The sequence below is a fragment of the Hemiscyllium ocellatum genome, chromosome 5 (genome assembly GCF_020745735.1).
Source record: "Hemiscyllium ocellatum isolate sHemOce1 chromosome 5, sHemOce1.pat.X.cur, whole genome shotgun sequence".
Classification (NCBI taxonomy): domain Eukaryota; kingdom Metazoa; phylum Chordata; class Chondrichthyes; order Orectolobiformes; family Hemiscylliidae; genus Hemiscyllium; species Hemiscyllium ocellatum.
Window position 1 is genome coordinate 67,006,097 of NC_083405.1, and position 26,425 is coordinate 67,032,521.

The 26,425-nt window shown below is 41.4% G+C and overlaps 1 protein-coding gene across 4 annotated transcripts in view; it reads left to right on the plus strand.

Moving 5' to 3' along the window:
• The first annotated feature begins 245 nt into the window (after positions 1-245).
• ddc (dopa decarboxylase) overlaps positions 246-26,425 on the plus strand; it is a 129,465-nt gene continuing 103,285 nt past the window's right edge. The window contains exons 1-4 of one of the 4 annotated variants that reach the window (XM_060825494.1): positions 246-429; positions 8,760-8,979; positions 11,027-11,140; positions 21,337-21,456. In XM_060825494.1, the coding sequence (XP_060681477.1) occupies positions 8,779-8,979; positions 11,027-11,140; positions 21,337-21,456 (435 nt within the window). In that variant the 5' untranslated portion in view covers positions 246-429; positions 8,760-8,778. Of the gene's footprint in view, positions 430-8,235; positions 8,310-8,551; positions 8,629-8,759; positions 8,980-11,026; positions 11,141-21,336; positions 21,457-26,425 lie in introns of those variants that run through there. The other 3 variants (XM_060825493.1, XM_060825495.1, XM_060825497.1) reach the window with 3 other exon arrangements.

A 26,425-nucleotide genomic window follows, 5' to 3' on the forward strand; every position in this document is an offset into this window, starting at 1 on the left:
CTGAAACTCGAGACCACAAACCTTCCAACCTAGCTAGCAGGAAAGGAAACCTGATAAAAGTTTCTATGATCAAAACCTGCTGTTTAGTTCTAATAGTGTTTAACCTTTATTTGATGCAATGGTGTATTTAATCACTGTCCTGTTCGTGTTAATTTCACTGTTTGTTATATTTGCCTTTATTTCTTGTAATATGCTTACTTTTGTACTTAATAAACACAGAGATTCTTTTGCCCCTAGAATGATGCCTTCTTCTTTTGACATTCCTAAATAAGTCCAGTGTCAGAACCAGGGATCAAATCACCAAAAATCAGCAAATTACTGATTGCAAACCTGAAACCCTACAAACTGCTGGAGTGCCCTGAAATGCAGTTCTCAACTTCCCAAGCATCCTGCAACTGCATCAGTTTGATGCTGTGAAGATTCTGACAGGTTGGTAATTACCTGATCTGTGTGACTGGTGCTCATGATGGCCAACGTGGAGGCTCTTTGCAGAATTGAAATGCTAGATATTTGCTCTGACTTCCATGTTGAGAATAGATAGAAGGCTGCATATGAATGAAGCAAGATTTGCAGTTAGTAAGGTTAACAAGTAAAAGTCCCCATTAATAGGCAACCCATTGCTGCCTAGCAAGAATGGAAGTTAGTTGAAAGATGCAGCAAGGTGTTCCTGACATCAAGATAAGCTTTGCTGGTCTTCTCACAGGAAGTCTGCCACATTTCTCACCACAGTCCATGTTGTTCAGGATCGTATCAGATTCACTGAGTTCATACTGACCCTCCAAGAACAGCCTACTCAGAGCGTACCTCAATAAGCCTGCATTTCCCATGGCTAATACAGCTAGATTGCACTCACTATGCAGAAGTGGGTTCTGCAGATGCTGGAGATTAGAGTCAAGATTAGAATGGTGCTGGGGGGTGGTGGGGAATGTAGCTGAGAGTGCAATGATGGATGGGGGTATTCTCCTCATTTCCCCTCCTCCCACCTTACCCCAGTTCCAACCTTCCAGCTCAGCACCATCCTCATGACCTGTCCCACCTGTCAATCTTCCTTCCCACCTATCCACTCCACCCTTCTCTCCAACCTATCGCCTTCATCCCCACCTCCATCCACCTACTGCACTCTCAGCTACCTTCCCACACCAACTGCGCCCAGCCCCTCACATTTATCTCTCCACCTCCAAGGCTCCCAGCCTCATTCCTGATGGAAGGCTTTTGCCTGAAACATCGATTTTTTTTCCTGCTTCTCGGATGCTGCCTGACCTGCTGTGCTTTTCCAGCACCACTCTAATCTGCATTCACTAGGCAATTTAGCGTGACCAATTCACATAATATGCACAACTTTGGGCTGTGGGAGGCAACCCACACAGAAATGGGGAGAATGTGCAAACATTACACAGTCACCCGAGGGTGGAATCAAACCCAGGTCCCTGGCGCTGTGAGGTAGCAGTGCTAATTACTGAGTCACTGTGCCAACCTGCATCACCTTCTCTGCTCTAAAGAAAACAACTCACCCTATCTTGTTGCTCTTCATAGCTGAACTCTCCAGCCAAGGTAAAATTCTGGTAAATGTTTGCACCATCTCTTGTGTAATCACACCCTTCCTCTTTTTTGGTGATGAGAAATGCCCATAGTACTGCAGCCGGCATTAGGTAACAACTGATATAGCTCCATCCGAACCTCCCTGCTCTTGTATTTAATGCTTCTACTAATAAAGGCAAGTATCCCAAATTCTTTCTTAAACACCTTATTTGTATGACCTGTTTCCTTCAAGAATCTGTAGAACTGCACACCATGGTCCCTCTGATTGTCTGTTCTTACTCAGGTCCAGCCCTTGCTTGTATTTCTGGCTGTAAGAGCTGCTCCTTCTTTGAAGTATTTTAGGTGCTGGAGGCGATTTCCTCGAATCCCAGGAGCAGCAATTACTGTTTTATATGCTGTTGCATTGTTTTGGACCTTTGGGAAAAAAAGTCAAAACAACAGCAGTTTTAAAAGGGAGAAAAACAGACAAAGGAAGCACATGGTGAGGTCATTGCAGGAGAGAGGGAGAGAGAGAGAACCTGCACAGTTAATGCCTTTGCTGTTTTTGAATTCATGTGTCGCTGGACATCGGAGTGCATCTGGGAAAATTAACAAACAGTGAATTTTACAACTAATCTTGGAGGAATCAGTTCGGGCGAAGTTCACAACACAGAATCAAATAAGTTAATTGTTGTTTTAAGTCTGTCCAAGAGAAATTAGTGAGTACAGATGGTTCTTTCTTGGTGATATGATTTTGGAGTTAAGTCTCTTGGCTAAACTTAAAATATAAGCCATAGCTATTAATTTTAACTGGTACAGTGTTTTGTAGAGGAATAAGACGGTGTTATTTTCTGGGTCTGTAGATTGTGAAGGAGCAAAAATGGCCTTTTGGGGAGTGATATGTACTTCTTGTAAGATGTGGGAGTTTAAAGTGAGTTTAAGGGTTACTGCGGATTATATCTGCCATTAATGCTGTTGGATGCGAATCTTATCAGATCAAGTAGATTGGTTGGAGAGACAGATAGAAGCGATGAGGAATTTGCAACAGCAACAGTATGTGATGGATGGCAGTTATATGAAAGGGGGAAAGTCTCAGATACAATCACATAGATGGGTTAATTCAAGGAAGGGTAAGAGAGATAGGCAGCTAGCGCAGGAGACTTTTGTGGATATACTCATTTCAAACAGGTATGCTGTTTTGGAAAATGTAGGGGATGATGGATTCTCAGGAGAAATTAGCACGAACAGCCAAGTTTCTGGTATTGAGACTGGCTCTAATGCAACGAGGAGTACGTCGGCTTCCAAGAGGTCAATTGTGTTAGGGGGTTCTGTAGTCTGAGGTACAGACAGACGCTTCTGTGGCCAGCAGAGAAAAAGCAGAATGGTGTGTTGTTTCCCTGGTGCCAGGTACACGGTTGTCTCAGAGAGGTTACAGAATGTTCTCACAGGAGAGGGATCAGCAGGAGGTAATTGTCCACATTGGAACCAACGATATTGGAAGAGAAAAGGTTGAGATTCTGAAGGGAGATTACAGAGAGTTAGGCAGAAATTTAAAAAGGAGACCCTCAAGGGTAGTAATATCTGGATTACTCCCAGTGCTACGAGCTAGTGTGGGCAGGAATAGGAGGATAGAGCCGATGAATGCATGGCTGAGGAGCTGGTGTATGGGAGAAGGATTCACATTTTTGGATCATTGGAATCTCTTTTGGGGTACAAGTGACCTGTACAAGAAGGATGGATTGCACCTAAATTGGAAGGGGACTAATACACTGGCAGGGAAATTTGCTAGAACTGCTTAGGAGGATTTAAATTAGTAAGGTGGGGGTTGGGACCCAGGGAGCTAGTGAGGAAAGAAATCAATCTGAAACTGATACAGTTGAGAACAGACGTAAGTGAAACAGTCAGGGCAGGCAGGGACAAGGTAGGACTAATAAATTAAACTGCATTTATTTCAATGCAAGGGACTAACAGGGAAGGCAGATGAACTCAGGGCATGGTTAGGAACATGGGACTGGGATATCATAGCAATTACAGAAACATGGCTCAGGGATGGGGAGGACTGGCAGCTTAATGTTCCAGGATACAAATGCTACAGGAAGGATAGAAAGGGAGGCAAGAGAGGAGGGGGAGTGGCATTTTTGATAAGGGATAGCATTACAGCAGTGCTGAGGGAGGATATTCCTGGAAATACATCCAGGGAAGTTATTTGAACTGAGACATAAGGAAGGGATGATCACCTTATTGAAGTTGTATTATAGACCACCAAATAGTCAGAGGGAAATTGAGAAACAAACTTGTAAGGAGATCTCAGCTATCTGTAAGAATAATAGGGTAGTTCTGGTAGGAAATTCTAACTTTCCAAACATTGACTGGGACTGCCATTGTGTTCAAGGTTTAGATGGAGAGGAATTTCTTAAGTGCGTACAAGGCAATTTTCTGATTCAGTATGTGGATGTACCTATTAGAGAAGGTGCAAAACTTGACCTACTCTTGGGAAATAAGGTAGGGCAGGTGACTGAGGTGTCAGTTGGGGAGCACTTTGGGGCTAGTAACCATAATTCAATTCGTTTTAAAATAGTGATGAAAAAAGATAGACCAGACTTAAAAGTTGAAGTTCTAAATTGGAGAAAGGCCAGTTTTGATGGTATTAGGCAAAAACTTTTGAAAGCTGATTGGAGGCAGATGTTCGCAGGTAAAGGGATGGCTGGAAAATAGGAAGCCTTCAGAAATGAAATAACAAGAATCCAGAGAAAGTATATTCCTGTCAGGGTGAAAGGGAAGGCTGGTAGGTAAAGGGAATGCTGGATGACTAAAGAAATTGAGGGTTTGGTTAAGTGAAAGAAGGAAGTATATGTCAGGTATAGACAGGATAGATCGAGTGAATCCTTAGAAGTGTACAAAGGAAATAGGAGTGTACTTAAGAGGGAAATCAGGAGGGCAAAAAGGGGACATGAGATAGCTTTGGCAAATGGAATTAAGGAGGGTCCAAAGGGTTTTTACAAATATATTAAGGACAAAGGGTAACTAGGGAGAGAATAGGGCCCTTCAAAGATCAGCAAGGCGGCCTTTGTGTGGAGCCATAGAAAATGGGAGAGATACTACATGAATATTTTGCATCAGTATTTACTGTGGAAAAGGCGATGGAAGATATAGACTGTAGGGAAATAGATGGTGACATCTTGCAAAATGTCCAGATTACAGAGGAGGCAGTGCTGGATGTCTTGAAATGGTTAAAAGTGGATAAATCCCCAGGACCTGATGAGGTGTACCCGAGAACTCTGTGGGAAGCTAGAGAAGTGATTGCTGGGCCTCTTGCTGAGATATTTGTATCATCGATAGTCACAGGTGAGGTGCCGGAAGACTGGAGGTTGGCAAACATGGTGCCACTGTTTAAGAAGGGCAGTAAAGACAAGCCAGAGAACGATAGACCAGTGAGCCTGATGTCGGTGGTGGGCAAGTTGATGGAGAGAATCCTGAGGGACAGGATGTACATGTATTTGGAAAGGCAAGGACTGATTAGGGATAGTCAACATGGCTTTGAGCGTGGGAAATCATGTCTCACAAACTTGATTGAGTTTTTTGAAGGAGTAACAAAGAAGATTGATGAGGGCAGAGATGTGATCTATATGGACTTAGGTAAGGCGTTTGACAAGGTTCCCCATGGGAGACTGATTAGCAAGATTAGATCTCATGGAATACAGGGAGAACTAGCCATTTGGATACAGAACTGGCTCAAAGGTGGTGGTGGTGGTGGTGGTGGAGGGTTGTTTTTCAGACTGGAGGCCTGTGACCAGTGGAGTGCCATAAGGATTGGTGCTGTGCCCTCTACTTTTTGTCATCTACATAAATGATTTGGATGCGAGCATAAGAGGTACAGTTAGTAAGTTTGCAGATGACACCAAAATTGGAGGTGTATTGGACAGCGAAGAGGGTTACCTCAGATTACAACAGGATCTGGACCAGATGGACCAACGGGCTGAGAAGTCGCAGATGGAGTTTAATTCAGATAAATGCGAGGTACTGCATTTTGGGAAAGCAAATCTTAGCAGGACTTATACACCTAATGGTAAGGTCTTAGAGAGTGTTGCTGAACAAAGAGACCTTGGAGTGCAGGTTCATAACTTCTTGAAAGTGGAGTCGCAGGTAGTTAGGATAGTGAAGAAGGCGTTTGGTATGCTTTCCTTTATTGGTCAGAGTATTGAGTACAGGAGTTGGGATGTCGTGTTGCGGCTGTACAGGACATTGGTTAGGCCACTGTTGGAATATTGTGTGCAATTCTGGTCTCCTTCCTATCGGAAAGATGTTGTGAAACTTGAAAGGGTTCAGAAAAGATTGACAAGGAAGTTGCCAGTGTTGGAGGATTTGAGGCTGGGGCTGTTTTCTCTGGAGTGTCGAAGGCTGAGGGGTGACCTTATAGAGGTTTACAAAATTATGAGGGGCATGGATAGAATAAATAGACAAAGTCTTTTCCCTGGGGTCGGGAAGTCCAGAACTAGAGGGCATAGGTTTAGGGTGAGTGGGGAAAGATATAAGAGAGACCTAAGGGGCAAATTGTTCATGTAGTGGGTGGTGCGTGTCTGGAATGTTCTGCCAGAGGATGTGGTGAAGGCTGGTACAATTGCAACATTTAAGAGGCATTTGGATGGGTATATGAATAGGAAGGGTTTGGAGGGATAAGGGCCAGGTGCTAGCAGGTGGGAGTAGATTGGGTTGGGATATCTGGTTGGCATGGACGGGTTGGACCGAAGGGTCTGTTTACATGCTGTACATCTCTATGACTCTATGACCATTTCCAAAACAAATCACCGCACAGTTTTCAGGATTAAACCCCATTTGCCACTTGCCTGAAGTCTAAAGCTTTTCTCTTCACTATTTACCACACCATCAATTTTCATGTCATTTGCAGATTTACTAAGCAAGCTTCCTGAATTCATGTCTAGCTCATTAATGTAGACTACACCAGGGAAACATCAAAACTTGGATACAGGCTTTCATAAAACCATAAGACAGCAGCAGAATTAGGCCATTCAACAGATAAAGTCTGCTCCACCATTCAATTTGGCTCATATGTATGACAATCCATTCTCCTAACTTCCCAATCAATAATCTATATATCTTTGTCTTAATTGCATTCAATACCTTGGCCTCCACAACCTTCTGCAGCAAATAATTCCACAGACTAACTGCTCTCAGGTGGAAGAAGTTCCTCCTGATCTCAGTTCGAAAGGTGCATCCCTTCACCCTAGTCTCTCCTACTATTGAAAACATCTTCTCCATGTCTTCTCTATCCAGGCGTCTTAATATTCTATAAGTTTCAATAAGGTGTCCCCTCATCCTTCTAAACACCATTGAGTACAGACTCACACTCCTCAACTGCTCCACTTCTGACAATCCCTTCATCCTCAGGAGTCATTCCTGTAAACTGCCGGTGGACCCCCCTTAAAGCTAGCACATCCTTCCTTAGATATGGTGCCCAAAATTGCTCACAATATACCAAATGTAGTCTGACTTGTGCAGCCTCAGCAGAACATCTGTACTCTTGTTTTCTAGCCCTCTTGAAATGTATTCTAACTTTGCTTTCGACTTCCTAATTACCAACCGAACCTACATGTTAACCTTAAGAGAATCTGAATTAGGGCTTCCCAGTCCATTTCTGTTTTCAATTTCCAAAGCCTTTCCATACTTATAAAATAGCATCCACCTCTATTCTTCCTAACAATGTACATACCTTGCACTTTTCCATATTGTATTCCTTCTGCCACTTCTTTGCCCATACTCTTAGTGCATTCAATTCCTTCAGCAGCCTCTCCACTTTGCCTGCACTATCTGTCCTTCCATGTACCTTTCTGACATCTGCAAACTTAGCAACAATGTCCAGATCATTAGTATACTACATGAATAGTTATGGTCCCATCCTCTGACCCATCCTGAGAAAGACTCCTTTATCCTTACTTTCTGCCTTCTGCCAATCAGCCAATTGTCTATCCACTCACCATCCCCACTCAGCCAATCATCTATCCAGTCACCCACTCACCATCCCCACTCAGCCAATCATCTATCCAGTCACCCACTCACCTTCCTCCGCCTCCCCCCCCCCCCCCCCACAACTCCCACTTATCTCTCCACCCTGGAGGCTCCCTGCCTATATTCCTGATGAAGGGCTTTTGCCCGAAACGTTGATTTTCCTGCTCCTCGGATGCTGCCTGACCTGCTGTGCTTTTCCAGCACCACTCTAATCTAAACTCTGGTTTCCAGCATCTGCAGTCCTCACTTTTGCCTACCCACTCACCATCCACCCAACAGGTTACCTGACCTTCCTGCCCTTGAAAAGTTGCCACAGGAGGATGGCATTAAATTCTGACCTTTCAACTATGATCCCAGGATGAGCTGGAAAGTGGACTCAGGCTGAATAGCTATTTTTCCAAACACTGACACCATGGGTCTCATGGCCTCGTTCTTCTGTTATGTTTTCTATGTTAAAAGTTCCATTATTCATACACACAGAAGGAAAATTTATCAATAGCGGGCTTGCACGACCAGGACATTAATTTTCAAGTATAACGACTTTATTTCCCCTCTACCTTCCGCACATGTTGAGGTTGTCCTGACAGGTTTATGAAAAGCAGGTGGCAAGCCTAGAGCAAAGGAGGAGCTTGATCCTGACTGTGATTGGTGGTTGCAGTTAAGGGGAGAATTGCTTGCCCTCGAGTGGCTGAGACTGTGACATATATTACCAGGTTTACTTAAAACTGGAAAGAACAAAGCGCAACTCAGCGGCATAGTCGTCACCCGTGAGTACAGTTCATTCCAATCATGCAGTAGTATTATATTTCAGCAACAGACGGATTGCCATTTAGTAAATGCAATAATCCGGCTGGTAACTACACAGGGTCAAACTGTACGTAACTACATTCGGATTACTTTGCGTTAGAAAGGATTTATTGCAAGGGTCACCGGGTTAAGTGTAACCACGCGAACGCATACCACAATAAATAGAAACACGTTTTCGACATACATTGCAATTGGTGAAGAAAGGTCGGGGCACAGAGAGGATACAAATCGAATTTGACCTGTATTTCGAATCGATTTACCCTTGATGAGACATTAAAGGTGGCTCACCTTGTTGTCATCGTGGGTTTACATTGTCTACATTTCTCCAGAATTCTGAGAAAAACGCGTGGACTTTATGTTTTAGGCTGTGCACCAATTTTCAATTTTTTTTAAACTGCTGTTTTCTTTAGTTGGAATCGGACAAACAGTATGGATTTCGAGGAATTCCGTAAAAGGGGTAAAGAGATGGTGGATTATATCATAGATTACCTAAAATTCATTGAGCAGCGAGCTGTTTACCCAGCGGTGCAGCCCGGGTACCTGCGATCGCTAATCCCAGACAGCGCGCCCCAGGAACCAGACAGCTTCGAGGATCTGATGTGGGACATCGAAAGAGTCATTATGCCCGGGGTGAGTGAATTCAACCTACAAATTATATCCCTGATGCTAAACCTTTGCACCATGCACGTCCGCGCAGCATTAAGAAAAACTTCAATTATAAATCTGAAACTACCTGTTGCGTTGTATTTGAAAAGCTGACCAACAAGATGAAGTGCTGAAATAAAAACAGAAAACACTACTGAAACTCGGCAGCTCTGGCAGCATCTGTGCAGACAAGGTAGAGTTAATGTTTCAGTTCTAGTAGCCCTTCTTCCGTTCTGAGGAAGGGTCACCGTAGCAGAAAGGTTGCCTCTGATTTTACTCCACAGATGCAGCCAGATCTGCTAAGTTTCTGCAGCAATTTATGTTTTGTCTCTGTTCTACAGCATCCGCAGTTCTTTCGGTTTTTACCCTTCATCAGAATCCTCAAATTTTTATTAATTCAGAAGTGCACAACTAAGTGACTTTCCCATCACCAAAATCATCGTTACATCTTATTTTTGCTTTTTTAAAACTACTAACCACCACCAGTAACCATCTTGCAGCCAATTCAGTGTTTACATGCAAACCATCAAAAGTGAGGTGGGGGTAGGGCGAGCAGGAATGGGCTAAATCAGAATGGAGTTGGAGGAGAAAATAAAGCATTGTGCAGGGCAACCCCGTGACCATGGAATTGTTTCCCGTGGTTTCACTTACCTGCGGTTTACTGCGGCCGGTACATATCATAGGGACTATCCCAGCACCAGGAATCTTGATCAGATGGGCCAGTGGGCTGAGGAGTGGCAGATGGAATTTAATTTAAATAAACGCAAGGCGTTGCATTGGGGGAAAGCAAATCTCAGCAGGATTTATATAGTTAATGGTAAGATCCTTGGGAGTGTTGCTGAACAAAGAGACCTTGGAGTGCAGCTCCTTGAAAGTAGAGTCACAGGTAGATAGGATAGTGAAGAAGGTGTTTGGTATGCTTTTCTTTATTGGTCAGAGTAATGAATATAGGACTTGGGAGGTCATGTTGTGGCTGTACAGGACATTGGTTGGGCCACTTTTGGAAAATTGCATGCAGTTCTGGTCTTCTTCTTATTGGGTTCAGAAAAGATTTACAAGGATGTTGCCAGGGTTGAAGGATTTGAACTATAGGGAGAGGCTGAATAGTTTTGGGCTGTTTTCCCTGGACCCTCGAAGGCAGAGGGGTGACCTTACAGAGGTTTACAAAATCATGAAGGGCATGGATAGAGTAAATACACAAGGTCTTTTCCCTGGGATGGGGAGTCCAGAACCAGAGGGCATAGGTTTAGGGTGAGAGGGGAAAGATATAAAAGAGACCTAAGGAGCGACTTTTTTCACGCAGAGGGTGGTACATGTATGGAATGAGCTGCCAGAGGATGTAGTGGAGGCTGGTACAATTGCAACATTTAAGAGGCATTTGGATGGGTTTATGAATAGGAAGGGTTTGGCGGGATATGGGCCGGGTGCTGGCAGGTGGTACTAGATTGTTTGGGATATCTGGTTAGCATGAACAGGTTGGACCAAAGGATCTGTTTCCATGCTGTACATCTCTATGACTTTAGGTGAGAGAGGAAAGATATGAAAGAGGCCTAAGAGGCAACCTTTTCATACAGAGGGTGGTGCGTGCATGGAATGAGTTACCAGAGGAAGTGGTGGAGACTAGTATAATTGTAACATTTAAAAGGCATTTGGATGGGTTTATGAATAGAAAGGTTTGGAGAGGTATGGGCTGGGTGCTAGCAAATGGGACTTGACTTAAAAGGTCTGTGTCTGTGCTTTACATTTCTATGACCACGGACCAGGAGGCTGCCAGGAAGGTAAATTTCCTATTTAAATAAATGGGTTCACTCCTATTCATGGTTTTGGTCTTCCACAGTAGCTCCTGGAACATCCATGGGTACTGTGGGACTATTGTATTACCCTTAATATCTTAACCAAATGGTCAATTGCTATAACAGTAAATTTGGATTGAGAACTGTAAGTTTGTCACATTAGCAATGATTACAAATGTACTAACATCTTCTTTATTTTAGAAATAGTACTGACTATGACAATTTACCTTCCTTTTCAGGTGACCCACTGGCAAAGTCCTCATTTCCATGCCTATTTCCCTGCTGCCTGTTCTTTTCCTGGCCTTCTGGGTGATATGTTATCTGGTGCTATTGGCTGTATTGGGTTTTCCTGGGTAGGAATCTTTCAATGTTTTCTGTTTTAAAATTAAGGACAAGTAATTATGTGAAGGTTGCAGAGACATTGAATTTAGGGAGAACAAACGCATGTAATTAAATCTATCAGGCTGTGCAGCACTGTGGGGCAGCAAAATAATCCAGTAGTTCTGAATTAAACTTTTTTTCACTTTATAGTTTCATCTTTTAAATTTAGAAAAAAATGTTTAGAATTTGATATTCACTGTGCAAGTTAAAGTACAAAAATGGTTGCAGATAAGGGAGCATTGTAAATTAATAACATCAATTTCACAATGTTATTTAACTAACATATGGAATATTCTAAAATGCCTGTGAATATATATCAGATGTATCTGATTGATGATTTTGAATGTGACTTCAAGTTTTGCAGATATATCAAAGCATTGAGATTTCAGTAAATCTTTAATCCTTCTATACTGTTGCACTTTAAAATTGTGGCTTTTTTGGGTGTTTATGTATTAATGAGATGGGGTGGAACTTGATATATTATGTGATTAAAAGCCAAAAGATGTGAATTGTGATCGGTTCACATTGTCAAGCAAAGTTTTGTTGAATGCAATTGTTCAAAAGATATTTTTCTTTGCAAGTAAGCAACACTAGTTGATATTCCTTCGAGTGGCATAAGGCAAATCAAACCCAAGTATAGTTTTTCGGTCCAGTGGACCTAGGGCATGCAGATGTAACTCAATTTTCATTTTAAAGCCATTCTTCCTGTCAGTTTTAATTAATTGAACAATAGAATAGTAAAATGGTTGCAGCAAGGAAGGAGGATATTTGAATCATTGTATCCATGCCACCTTTTCACAGGAACAACTCAGCCAGCCCCTCCTCCCTGCACTTCTGTAGTCCAGCAAATGTCTCTCTTCAAAAAAGATTCAATTCTGTGTTAAAAGCTGTTGTCTCTCAGAGTGCAGATAAAACAATTTTCCTCATTTCTCCATTTGTCATTCACCTTATTTTGGTGCCTTGTGGTTCTCAACCCCTTTGCTAATGTGGAACAGTTTCAATCAATCTGCTCTGCCCAGTATATTGAATACATCTACCAAATCTCATCTATACCTTCTCTACAGATTATTATCCCAGCTTCTCTAATTGCACAAACTGGCAATTGCTCATCCTGAAAACCGTATCTGTTAAACTTTTCTGTACCCTCTTTAAAGTCTTTGTTTCTGAAATATCGGAGCTCAGTATAAAGTCCAATATACCACATGAGTTTCAACTAATGTTTGAAAAGATGTATAATTAACTTTTGTACTCTTTGCCCCTCTTTAGAAGGCCTAGGATTCTATATGGCCTTTTAATTACTTTCTCAAAGTACCATTGCCTCATAAGCATTTGTGGACAAATACCACAGAGTCACACTGCTCCTGCAGTCCTTTTTGGAATTGTACCCTTACATTTTTCTTGTATCCCCTCATTCTGTTGACCAAAATATGTCAAATGTCTGCCCAGCCACAAGCCAATCACTGTGTCCTCTGGAAGTCTTTCAATATCCTCCTTGCAGCTTACAATGATTCCAAGTGTGATATCATGTACCAATTTTGAACAAAATTGCAGTGTACAATATAAATTTTTAGCATTTTTCCGAAAAAGTGTCGTAGAGCTGACTACACACTGACTAAACATCTCTGAAAAGCTTTCTTTATATTCATTCATGAGATGTGAATGTCACTGGTCAGGCCAGCATTTATTACCCGTCACTAATTGCCCAGAAGGCGGTGAAGTGTCAACCACATTGCTGTGGATCTTGATTTATGTGTAGGTCAGACCAGGTAAGGACAGCAGTTTCTCTCCCTAAACGTCCTGAGTGAACCAAATGGGTTGTTCCTGACAATTGGCAATGTTTTATGGTCATCATTAGATTCCTAATTCCAATTATTTATTGAATTCAAATTCCACCATCTGCCTTGAGAGAACTTGAACTCAGGTCCACAGAACATGACCAGGGTCGCTGGATTAATAGTCAAGTAATAATGCCACTAGGCTATCACCTCTCCTGTCACCAATAAAAGGATTCCATTAATCCAATAAAAACTTCCCACCTCTTTGTTTGCAGTCATTCAGCCAAACTCATATCCATGCTGCCACTATGCATATGTTTACATGGGCTTCAGCCTTGCAAGTTCTATTATTTGATGTTTCATCAATGACAAACATACAGACATGTGAAATAGGAGCAGAAGTAGACTGTTTGGCCACTTGAGTCTCTCTTCTATTCAATAAGATCATGGCTGATCTGTTGTATTTTGAATTTTCCACATTCCCATTTATGGCCAATAACCTTCAAATCCTGTGCCTAACAAGAACCTATCTATCTCTGGCTTCTAGATATTCAATGTCTTCACCTTTTCTAAGGTACAGAGTTCCAATATTGCATACCTCTGAAAGAAAAAAATCTTCTTATCTCTATCCTGAAAGAGCAAAATCCTAATAGTAAAACAGTGCCATAAGTTCTTGATTGACTCTGGAAACATCTGCCTGCAGACTGTGTGCTTTTTGAGCAAAATAGAATAGAACAAAGAGCATAGAACATTACAGCGCAGTACAGGCCCTTTGGCCCTTGATGTTGCGCCAGCCTGTGAAATCAATCTGAAGCCCATCTAACCAAACCTATTCCATTCTTGTCCATTTGCCTATCCAATGATTATTTAAATCCCCTTAAAGTTGACAAGTCTACTACTGTTGCAGACAGGCCGTTCCACATCCTTACTGCTCCCTGAGTTAAAGAAACTACCTCTGACATCTGCCCTATATCCTATCATCTTTCAATTTAAAGCTATATCCCCTCATGCTAGCCATCAATGTCAAAGGAAAAAGGCTGTCACTGTCCATCCTATCAAATCCTCTGACTATCTAAGATGTCTCAGTTAAGTCACCTCTCAACCTTCTTCTCTCTAACGAAAATAACCTCCAGTCCCTCAGCCTTTCCTCATAAGACCGTCCCTTCATACCAGGCAACATCGTATTAAATCTCCTCTGAACCCTTTCCAAAGCTTCCATGTCCCTCATATAATGCAGTGACCAGAAGTTTACGCAATACTCCAAGTGCAGCCACAGCAGAGTACAATTCTCCAAATGCAATTTCATCCCAAAGACGTTTATGTGTGTGTGTGTGCGTGCATGCGGGGTGGGGATAGAAAGGGTGTGTGTGTGTGTGTGTGTGTGTGTGTGTGTGTGTGTGTGTGTGTGTGTGTGTGTGTGTGTGTGTGTGTAAGCCTGTGAGAGAGTGCATGTATGACAGAGGGTTCTGTGTGAGTGTATAAGAATGAATGTGTCTGTGTGCTTGTCCAAATGCAAGTAGATACATTCTGTTTTGCTTAAAAAGCAAACAACATACAGGCAATCAAGAGAAAATGCTGGAAAATCTCAGCAGGTCTAGCAGCATCTGAAAGAAAAGAAAAGAGCTGACGTTTTGATTCTAACTGACCCTTTGTCAAAGCTTTGACAAAGGGTCAGTTAAAACTTGAAACGTCAACTCTTTTCTCTCCTTACAGATACTGCCAGACCTGCTGAGATTTTCCAGCATTTTCTCTTTTGGTTTCAGATTCCAGTATCCGCAGTAATTTGCTTTTATACAGACAATCAATGCAGGCAGTTAGTTCATGTGATATTTTATACATTCCTACTTTGGAGATAGAACCAATCTGACTAAGGTTGGAATACATTTGGACTCCAACCTCACACCATTTTTTTAATAAAACATTAAGTTATCTTGGGAATGAGACCTGAAAGAAGTTCTTGGGTTTACATATTAACAAATCAAAACTTGCAACCCATTCTAAAAGATGAGAGACTTAACAGCAATCTAGGTTTGTTCAATATATCATATCAATTGCATGACACCATAATCTTATGCAATAAATTCTGTAACTTTTGATCCCACTAGCTACCTTACAAAACAGCAATGCTCCAAAAGCTAGCACTTCCAAATAAACCTGTTGTACAATAGCCTGACATTATGTAATTTTTAACTTTGTCCATCCCAATCCAACACTGGCACCTCCTCACCATGAAGACCAAGCATGATCTGATATGCTTCAATCAAGTCATCACTCAATTTTATAAACTCCAGTGGAAACAAACCGAGCTTGTCCAATGTTTTCTCATAAGACGACTTGCTCATTTAAGGTATCATTTTCCGAAATTTCCTCTGACCCTATCTCCAATATGTTGACATCCTTCTTTAAAAAAGAAGACTGAAACTGCACATGGTATTCAAGATGTGATCTCACTCACCAACCTCTTGCAAGATTAATGCAGAAGTCCTTTGTTTTATTAAAAAACAGCAAATGCTGGAGAAATCCATCAGATCTAGTAGTATCTCCGGGGAAATAAAGAGTTAATATTTCATGTGCAAAGACTCTTCTTCAGAAATGAAGGGGCTGGAACATTGTAATTTTAAGCTGTTGCCAAAGAAAGAGGAAAAGAAAGTGGAAGAGACGGTCAGAGTACAAAGGCCTTTGACAGGGTGAAACACAGAAAACTGCTGAACTTATGGTGTTAGGGGCAAGGTACTGGCATGGACAAAAGATTGGCTGGCTGGCTGGCAGAAGGCAAATAATAGGAATAAAGAGGTTTTTTTTTAGAATGGCAGCTAGTGACTAGTGAAGATCCACAGGGGTCAATGTTGGGACTACAACTATTCACATTATACATTAACGATCTGGATGAAGGAACTGAAGACATTGTTGCTAAGTTAGACAAGTAGTGTTGAGAAAACAACGAAACTGCAAAAATGAATTGAAACATGCTAGGCAAGTGGACAATGAAGTGGCGGATGGGAAAGTGTGAGGTTATGTACTTTGCTAGGAAGAATAGATGCATAGACTATTTTCTGAATGAGGAACAGCTTTGGAAATTTAAAGCACAAAGGACTGAGGAGTCCTTTTTCAGGATTCTCTTCAGATTAACATGCAGGTTCAGTTGACAGTTAGGAAGGCAAATGCAATGTTAGCACTCATTTCGAGAGGGCTAGAATACAAGACCAGAGATGTACTGCTGAAGCTGTATAAAGCTCTGGTTAAACCACGTTTGTAATATTGTGAGCAATTTTGGGCCCTGTATCTAAGGAAGGATGCGCTGGCATTGGAGGGGGCTGAGAGGAAGTTTACAAGAATAAGCCTGGAGATGAAGGCTTGTCATATAAGGAGTAGTTGAGGACTATGGGTTTGTGCTGGATGGAGTTGAGAAGTATGAAGGAGATCTCATGGTAAATTACAAAATACCAAGAGGCCTGGATAGAGTGGACACAGAGAAGATCTTTCCACTAGTAGGAGAGACTAAAATCCAAAGACACAGCTTCAGAATGAAGGGACAACCCTTTAAAACTGAGATGTGAAGAAATTTCTTCAGGCAGAGGATAGTCTATGGAACTCATTGCCACAGAGAGCTATGGAAGCCAAATCATTAAGTGTACATTTGACAGTGAAAGATAAGTTCTGGATTGGTAAGGGGATCAATGGTTATGGGGAGAAGGCAGGAGAATAGGTTTCTCAACCCTATCAGCCATGACTGATTGGCAGAGCAAACTCAATGGATTGAATAGCCTAATTCTGTTCCTATATCTTATGGTGTCTAGGGTCAAAGAGTTTGAGCACTAATGATAGTAAAGAAGAGAGTTCAATGCAAAAAACATGCATGTAATAGGTATGAATAGTCAAAAATAGATTAGCTCTGCAGTGAGCAAACCCATGGCACGTGTACATATAAAGTGCCGAGTTAGAAAATGAAGTACTGCGCCTCTAACTGGGATGGTGTATTGAAAAGGCAGGCAGCCATTAGGTTGGGCAGCTCTTATGGACAGAGTGGAGATATTCCTCAAAGTAGTCAGCCAGAATGTGTTTAGTCTCACCAATGTAGAAGGGACCAGTATTTCCAATGAGTACAGTACATTATATTGAAGGAGATAATGTAAATCACTGCTTCATCTGTAAGGTGTGTCTGGGGCCCTTGACAGTGAGGAAGGAAGAGGGCAAGTGCAGCACCTTCTGCAATTGCATTGGAAGGTCCCATAGAAGCCTGAGGAAGTGTTAGGAGTGACAGAGGCATGGGTCAAGGTATCACAAAGGAGCTGACCTTGGGGAATGGTGACAAGGAGAGGGGAAGAAGTGGTGTCATCCTGATAGTGGTAGTGGAAATGATGGAGGATGATCCTTTGAATGCGGAGGCTGTTGCGTGGAAAGTGAGCACATGGGACATGTTATCATTGAGCTGAGGATGAGTGAAAGTGGTGAGTACAGAATAAAGCAAATTTAAGAAACTGAATAATAATACCTCCTTCCTCATTATCCTACTAGCTCATATACCTTACTATCTTGTAAGATCCAGGGATAAAGTCCATCAGGACTGATGGACCCATCAATTTGCCATCAAATTGCTCAGTACCTGAATGATTATCATTTCACCAAATTCTTCTCTCCCTTCCACCTCCTATTTACAGATATTGCTGGAGTTTATTTTGTATCCTCTAAAGTAAAGGCAGAAGTAAAATATTTGTTCATTTCAAACATAATTTCCTTATTATCCATTTTAACTCTATTCTCCCTCTTTGAAGGCAAATCCTTACTCTTTTCCTTCATAAATACCTGTAGAATCTTGCCATCAATTTTTACATTTCTAAATAGTTTCTTCTCATGCTCTCTTTCATCTGTTTATTGTCCCAGTCATTTTGACCTGCTCTTTATGATCACTTCAGTCATCTCACCTGCCACTCAACTTCCCACAATTGTTTTCTTTTAATTTTGATGATTTTATTAATTTCTTTAAGTAACTGTAGAAACTCAGCTCTCCCTTTTGTATTTTTTCTTTATAGTCACAACATACTTATGAGTGTTTTGAAATATTCCCTTAAATATCGGTCACTGCTTCTGTATTGATCTACCCCTATCCGATTATCCCGGTTTGATTTAGCTGGCTCAGATTTCATGCTAGTATGTTGTCCTTATTTGGGTCATATTGTGGTTCCTGCTGCATTTACTCTGAGGCTAGTAATTAATCCTGGCACATTTCACAATTCAAAGTCAATTATGACCTGCAGTGTGGGCAGCTCCAGAACGTTCTGCTCTAAGAAACTGTTTCTTTCTGAGAAACCACCTCATCCAAGCTACCATTTGTAATTTGATTTTTCCCATAAATATGTAAGTTAAAACCACTCAAGATTATTGGTGTCCCTTTATTATAAACACTCTATTTCTTCTTGTATACTTTGTCCTACATTGTGATTAATTTTTGGGATCTGTAGGTCGCTTCCACTTGTGACTTATTTCCTCCACTAATCCTCGTCTCCAGTCAACTTGGTTCTACATCCTGATCTCCGGAACCATGTTGATCCCTAACTTTTGCATTAAAGCTATCCTATATAATGAATGCCTTCATTATATCTAAATTCTTATCCTTCTTGAATATCTGCATTGAGGATCCAATTCTTGTCATCCTGCATCAATGTCTCCAAAATTGCTATCAGGTAATATTTATGCACTAGCATGGCATGGTGGTTACCATTCACAGTGCCAGGCACCCAGGTTCAATTCCAATGTCAGGTGATTTTGTGGAGTTTGCATATTGTCCCTGTGTCTTTGTGGGTTCCCTCTGGGTGCTTCAATTCCCTCCAACAGACCCAAAGGTGTGCAGGTTAGATGGATTAGCCATAGGAAATGCAGGATTACAGAAATAGGCTAAGGGGATGGGTCTGGGTAGGATGCTGTTTGGAGGGGCGGTGTGGATTTGATGGGCTGAATGGCCTGCTTCCACACTTTAGGGATTCCATTAGTCTACTTCAATGTGCACTATTAACATTCAGATACAGAACCTTTAGGTTTACCTTTTTGTTAACTGTGTAAAATCTTGTCTTGACTGTTAGCATTTTACAAGGTTTATTCCCTCTGTCCCTTCCTTCCATTCATTGACCTTCATTTCACTTATTATTATTTTGTTTTTTTGCCTTGACTCCACCCTTGATTTCATCTAGACAAGATGAATTCCTCACACCCAGTGTTTATTCCAAAGTCTCTTCTATTTCCTCAATTACAGATGTTTCCAGAACACTCTTCCTACCAATAATTCATTCCCACTTTCCCCAGTACTGATACCAATACTCTATGAACCAAAGCCCACTTCTCCCACGCCAGTGTTTGAACCATGTATCTATCTCATCAATCTTATGTACTTCTGCCATTTCATATGTGGCATTTACACATGAGATTCTGCTCTTCAAATTTAGTGTCTATCCCCACCTATGGCATTGGTGATCAATAACAAGTGGATCTTACCCTCTCACTCCAAGTTCCAATCTAGTCCCAAGTGGATACCTTGAATCCTGGCCATGGTTAGGCAACATTGTCTTCTGAACTCTTTTGCTTTGTTTTCTGTTTGCACAGAAAAGTATCACTACCATCTTGCTATATTATCCCTACTGTTATTACATTTCTATGTACTCCCTCCATTTAAAATACTTCAATTGTGGTCTCACCTTCCTGTCCCTTGTTACAAATGGAATTGAGCAACCGTCTTCAGATAAAAAAAATCAGTTAGCTCTCCCCTTCTTGATGCATTACAAAGCCATCAACTCAGTCTCCAATTCATTAAAACTGAATTTGAGATCTTATGGCTATAGACATTTGTGACAGATGTGTTTGTCCTGGAATACTTTCAGTCCTAAACTTCCCATGTTCTGCAGCCATGACACTGAATTAATTAAAATACAGGCATGGAGAGACAATATGTCTCTCCATTGTCTATGTTCTAACTAATTCAGTGTATTCTTTTATTTTAATCTGGCATGTAAAATTGTGGAAAAGAGAAACATTTTTTACTGTATCTACAAAATGCTGATACCCTTTCTAACTATAACCCATATCTACTGGCTGATCAGTTTACCCATCAGAATCCTGTGATGACACTTCTTTCACTCTGTTTTTCAAAATGAACAGTTTTTTTTAGCAGCTGAAGTAGCATGCTCCAAAAAGATAAAGAAAGGAAGAACAATGGTACAACTCCTTCTTCTTTGAGCGCTCACATTGCCAAACTTCAAAGCCTTCCACTCTGTGCCAAATGCACTCAATGATCTTTTTCCAATTCCTGATAGTGTGATACAACCTCAACTATATCTGCTTTCTCAACTCTTAGTTTCATTTCTACCTCCAACTTTTATGGTAATGCTATTAATTGGATAATTCTTGCAAATCAGTCAAGGATAAATCTTACTTCCCTAGAAAGGTCACAACAACTGACAAAATTATTTTAATTTTCAATATGTAGAGTACAATTCACCTTAAAATTCTCCTCGCCGTAAGTCCAGCAAGTCCTAATTTCTAATCCCGCAAAAGCCCCCAAAGTTAAGTTATGATCTGGTTAAGGACTTAATTCTATGGACTTCTCCTGAGTCATAACTTGGTGTAGATGCCCCTCTTGATGAAATAGCTTCGCTGTGCAGCTAAATGCCTGACTGACAAGCAACTGGCAGGGAACAATTTTCTCCTCTGAATGCCTCTATCCAAATACTTAAAATTGGCTATTCAGTAATCTATTCACTTTTCTGAGTAATCTATAGAAAACTTTGCAACAAGCCCAGTCCATATTGCTAGATGGAAGCAAATATAACTAACACTTTGGAACAGTCAAATGCAGCAAACCCTTGAAACAAAATGATCAATGAACGCTGCAGTTTTCATGACTTGCTAGCTTACACTTAATTGAATAGATACATAGTAAAAATGGATTTCACCTCACATCTCAAAATAATTCCTTTCAGTCTTGTGGAGACGCTCGATTCTGATACTTCTGTGCTTGAATAAATCAAATAATTTAAACACTAAAACAACTTTCGATGAATTTCATTCAAGTTATTCCCACATCAGCATTATTATTTGGCAGATAGCCCAATTACTAATGATACAGTGAGAAAAGGATCTGAGTAAATTCCCACTCTGTGGTAGACTGGTTGGAATGTTATTTGGTCCTGGAATAGGAAATTAGATATCGGCAACGAATGCTGGCCTTGTCAATGACATTCACATCCCACCGAGAGAAAAAAATTCTTATTGTGTTTGCTAACTTAATGTTGCTCATTAGAAAGTATTTTATTTTAAACAGTGTAAATTCAAATAATTAAAATGCACCTTATGTCATTTATGTTTAAGCTCATGAAGTGTAAATAAATGACTGTTGTTGCCTTTAGGCTGCAAGCCCTGCATGTTCAGAGTTGGAAATTGTGATGCTTGACTGGTTGGGGAAGATGCTGAATCTGCCTGAAGAATTTCTGGCTGTGACTGGTCATGGAGGTGGTGGAGTAATACAGGTAAAAGAAAAGACTCAGGAAAATATTATAAAGATAGTACAGCACTATAATTGTCTAGAAATTGCAGGAAAAGTACTGGCAAGTTTATGATATAGGAGCAAAATACTGCAGATACTGAAATCTGTACTGAAAATAAAAAATGCTGGAAATCGCAGCAGGTCAAGCAGCACCCTTGGAGAGAAAGCAAGCTAACGTTTTGAACTAGATGACTCTTCATCTGAGCTGATGTGAAATGTGGAGCATGGGAGACATCTATGCAATACATGGTTGGGAGGGTGAAGGGATGGAGTGCTTGGTCAGAATGGATGTTGATAATTCAGATTAAGTGATTGGGATGTGAGAATAGCAGATCGATGGTGCAGCTAACTGACTGCACCATGTCCTCTCTTCCCTCCCCTCATTCCGTTGGGCCTGTCTTCTTTGCAATCTATCAGTTAGACGCACAATAATAGCAAAAAGAATGATTAAACCCTTTTCCCAGCAAACTTCATTCTTAGATTCTCAACCCTAGTGAAGTATCACACCTATCGTCACACAAACACAGAATATCTCATTACTTTTTTACTGATCACTAAAAAAATGACCACTTTGTATTGGTAACTGGCACCATTGAGTTTCTATCCAGTGGGTGGGAGAACAGGAAATTGCATATCAATTAAGTGGGATGATATAATAATGAGGAAGATAGTGGATGTGGAAATCTGCAAATTGGCCAGTTACTAGAAATAATTTTACCTTGCAGTTCAACAGCTTTTGAAAGGTGGAAATTTTTGCTCTTGATGTCGGGAATCTTCTTGCTACCTTTTGCTCAAGGTTTCTTCAATTTCTTTGTGAATGCATACGTCATTCAATAGCTGGCAGGATATGGCCACAAGTCATCAATATTATTGCCAGAATGTTGTAAGAATATTGTAGCCTTTGCAATGCAGTTAATTTTTGATTTCAGATCGGAGTAAATTAACTTGGCTGAACACTGGCATTTGAGAATATCAGGAAGAGCCCAAAATGAATAATCCATTCCTGCCTGAATATATAGGTGTCTAGATTAGAGTGGTGCTGGAAAAGCACAGCAGGTCCCTTTTTCCCACTCACTACAGCTCCAACCTTCCAGCTCAGCATTGTCCCCATGACCTCCCTTACCTGCCTCATCTTCCACCTAGGAACCCTCCAACCACATGGGATGAATGCAGATTTCTCCAGCTTCCTCGTTTCCCCTTCCCCCACCTTATCTCCGTCCCAACCCTTGGATTCAGCACCGCCCTCTTGATCTGCAATCTTCTTCCTGACCACTCCGCCCGTACCCCCTCTCCGGCCTATCACCCTTACCCTCACCTCCTTCCACCTATCGTATTCCCAGCACCCCTCCCCCAAATCTCCTCCCCCCTACCTTTTATCTCAGCTCCTGAAGAAGGGCTTATGCCCGAAACGTCGATTCTCCTGCTCCTCGGATGCTGCCTGGCCTGCTGGTCAAAGCAAGTCAAAAAGTCAAGGCAGGCAAAACCAAAGTAGAGAATGAGGTAAGACTGATAAATTAAACTGCATTAATTTCAATGCAACAGGTAAAGCAGATGAACTCGAGTCATGGTGGGAACATAGAATTGCAATATCATAGCTATTGAAGATATGTGACTCAAGATTGGCAGCTTAATCTTCCACAGTGTTGCAGGATGTTGCAAGGGTTGGAAGGTTTGAGCTACAAGGATAGGCTGAACAGGCTGGAGTGTTTTTTCCTGGAATGTCGGAGCCTACAGGGTGATCTTATAGATATTTATAAAATCATGAGGGGCATGGATGGGGTGAATAGCCAAGGTCTTTTTCCTAGGGTAGGGGAGTCCAAAACTAGAGGACATAGGTTTAAGGTGAGAGGAGAACTCCTGCAAAGATGTCCTGGGGCTGAGATGACCAACCTCCAAGAATCACAACCATCTTCCTATATGTCAGACATGACTGGTGGGTTTTCCCCATGATACCCATTAATTCCAGTTTTGCTAGGGCTCCTTGATTATACGTTCAGTCTAATGCAGCCTTGATGTCACAGGTTGTCACTCTCACCTTTCTTCTAGAATTCAGCTCTTTTTTCCATATTTGAACCAAGGCTGTAAAAAGGTAAGGAGCTGAGTGGCTCTGGTGCCGTCCAAACTGGACATCACTGAGCAGGGTATTGCTGAGTAGGTGCTGCTTGATAGCATTGTTGATGACACCTTGCATCACTTTGCTGATGATTGACAGTAGCATCACTTTGCTGATGATTGACAGTAGACTGATGGGGAGGTAATTAGCTAGGTCATACTTGGGCAATTTTCCACATTGTTGGTAGTGTTGTAACTGTATTGGAACAGCGTGGCTAGGGGAGTGGCAAGTTCTGGAGCACAAGCCTTCAGTAAAATTGCCGGACTATTGTCAGCGCCCGTGGCCTTTGCAGTTTCCAGTCTCTCTAAACATTTCTTGATATCATGTGGAGTGAATCAAATTGACTGAAGCCTAGTATCTGTAATGCTGGTGACCACTGGCGGAGGCCTGGATGGATCATCTACTCAGCATTTCTGGCTGAAGGTTGTTGCAAAAGCTTTGGCCTCATCTTTTACACTCAAGTGCAGGATTCTTCCATCATCAAGGATGGGGATATTTGGTGAGCCTCCTCCTCCAATGAATAGTTTAATTGTCCACCACCATTCACAACAGGTTTTGGCAGGACTGCAGAGCTTCAGTCTGATTGTAGGATCGCTTAACACTTTCTATCATTTGCTGCTTATGCTGTTTGGCATGCAAGTGATCTGTTTGGTGGATTCACCAGGTTGACAATGCATCTTCAGGTATATCTAGTGCTGATCCTGCTCACGGTTGATCCCCTGACTTGATGGTAATGGTTAAGTGGGGGGTTATGCCAGGTCATGAGGTTACAGTTTGTGCGAAGTACAATTGTGCTGTTGTTGATAGATGCCGGAGTCTGATTGGACTCTGTCCCATTTGCCATGGTGGTAGTGCCATACAACACGATGGAGGTTATGCTCAATATGAATAAGGACTTCATCTTTACCATGATTGTGTGGTGATCATTCTTATGATATTGTCAAAGACAGATGCATCTGCAGCTGGCAGATTGGTAAGGATGAGGTCAAGTATGTTTTTCCCTTCTGTTGGTTCTGTTACGATCTGCCACAGACTCTCTCTAGCAGCTATGTCCTTTTGGACCCAACCAGCTTGGTCAGCAGTGTCATTACCAAACCAATCCTGGTGGTGGACATTGAAATACCCCTAGGCAGAGTACATTTTGTGCCCTTGCCAACCTCAATGTTTCCTCTCAGTTCAAAGTGGAGGAGAACCGGCTCATCAGCTGAGGGAGGACAGTACGTCGTATTTGGCAGGAGATTTTCTTGCCCATGTTTAACCTGAAGCCATAAGACTTTATGGGGTCTGGAGTCAATGTTGAGGACTCTGAGACTTTGAGTATATAACAGTGTGCCACCACCTCTGCTGGATCTGTCCTGCTGGTGAAACAGGACATTTTCAGGGATCGTGATGGTGGTGTCTGGGACATTGTCTGTAATGTATGATTCGGTGAGTATGATTGTGTCAGGCTGTTGCATGATTAGTCCGTGAGACAGCTGTCCCAGTTTTTGGCATTAGCTCCCAGGTGTTAGTGAGGAGGACTTTTTGCAGGGTCACCAGGGCTATTTCTGCTATTGTCTTTTTTGGTACCAAGGTCGATGGCAGGTGATCCATCAATTTTCATTTCTTTGAGACTTTGTAGCGATTGTTACAACTGAATGGCTTGCTAGACCATTTCAGAGCATAGTTGAGGGTCACCCAAATTGCTTTCGGTGTGGAGTAACATGCAAGCCAGACCAGGTGAGAATGGCAGATTTCCTTCCTTGAAGGACTTTAGTAAACCAGATCAGTTTTTCCAACAATCAGCAATGGTTTTGAGTAGATTCTTAATTCTAGATTTTTAAAATTTGAATTCAAATTCCACCATCTGCCATGGTGGGATTCAAAGCTAGATCCCTGGATTAATAGTCTAGCAATAATATCAGTAGGCAATCACCTTTGGTAACTTCAAATTAGACACCTTTGTTTATTTGCATAGGTCTCAGGAAGTTTCTTTCAATCTGTGGATAGATGACCACTGCTACCATTTTAGGTCCATGTTTCTTCCTTTCTAAAAACAGTTTTAGTCCACAAGACAACCCAGCTATAACAATGGAAGTAATATTTGTCTTTCTATATTTACTGCTATTGTAGCAGTACCTTGTTTAAATTTCAGGCCCTTTTTTTTCTTAAGCTGGAGCATTATTTAGTGAGAGTTGCCTTGTGAATCACACATGGCTAAAGCATACTGTGATGATAATGAAGCTGACTTTGTACCAAAGATGTACATTTCATTCAAGCACAGAAAGCAATAACGTTTCAAGAGCAGTGATCTTTATTTTGATTAAAAAGCCTCAAATATCACAGCTTATGAGCCATCCATCCCATTATTTGATTTTTATCTTCTGAAATGTCAGTTTCTTTGTTGGTGGTGTATGATTGCTTGCAATTTCAGCTGTGTAATATTGTTAAATGGTTATTACAGCAAAGTTCTTTCCAACTTAATTGGAATCTGTAAAGCTGCTACCAATATTGATTTCCTGCATCCTACAATAATAGCAGACAGGTGGCATAAATCCATTTTTGTTCTGATACATAATTTTGATGTCAGCAAAGCATGTGTTTGAATATTATTTGGTCATCTTTTATGTCTATCACCTGGTAGTGGACTGACTGCAAATATATTTCAGCTAGCACTTGAAAAAGGCAGCAGATGAAAGGAAATTGCAGCTATAGATTTCTGACGAGTGAAAGAGAATGCGTCAGCGTTGACCAGTTTTTCTTTTCCTCTTTTGCATGGCTCACCATAGCAACAGTTGTCTGCATTTTCAGCCATGGAGTAAAATGTATCTTAGCAACTTAAGCTTCCCCCAATATAAGA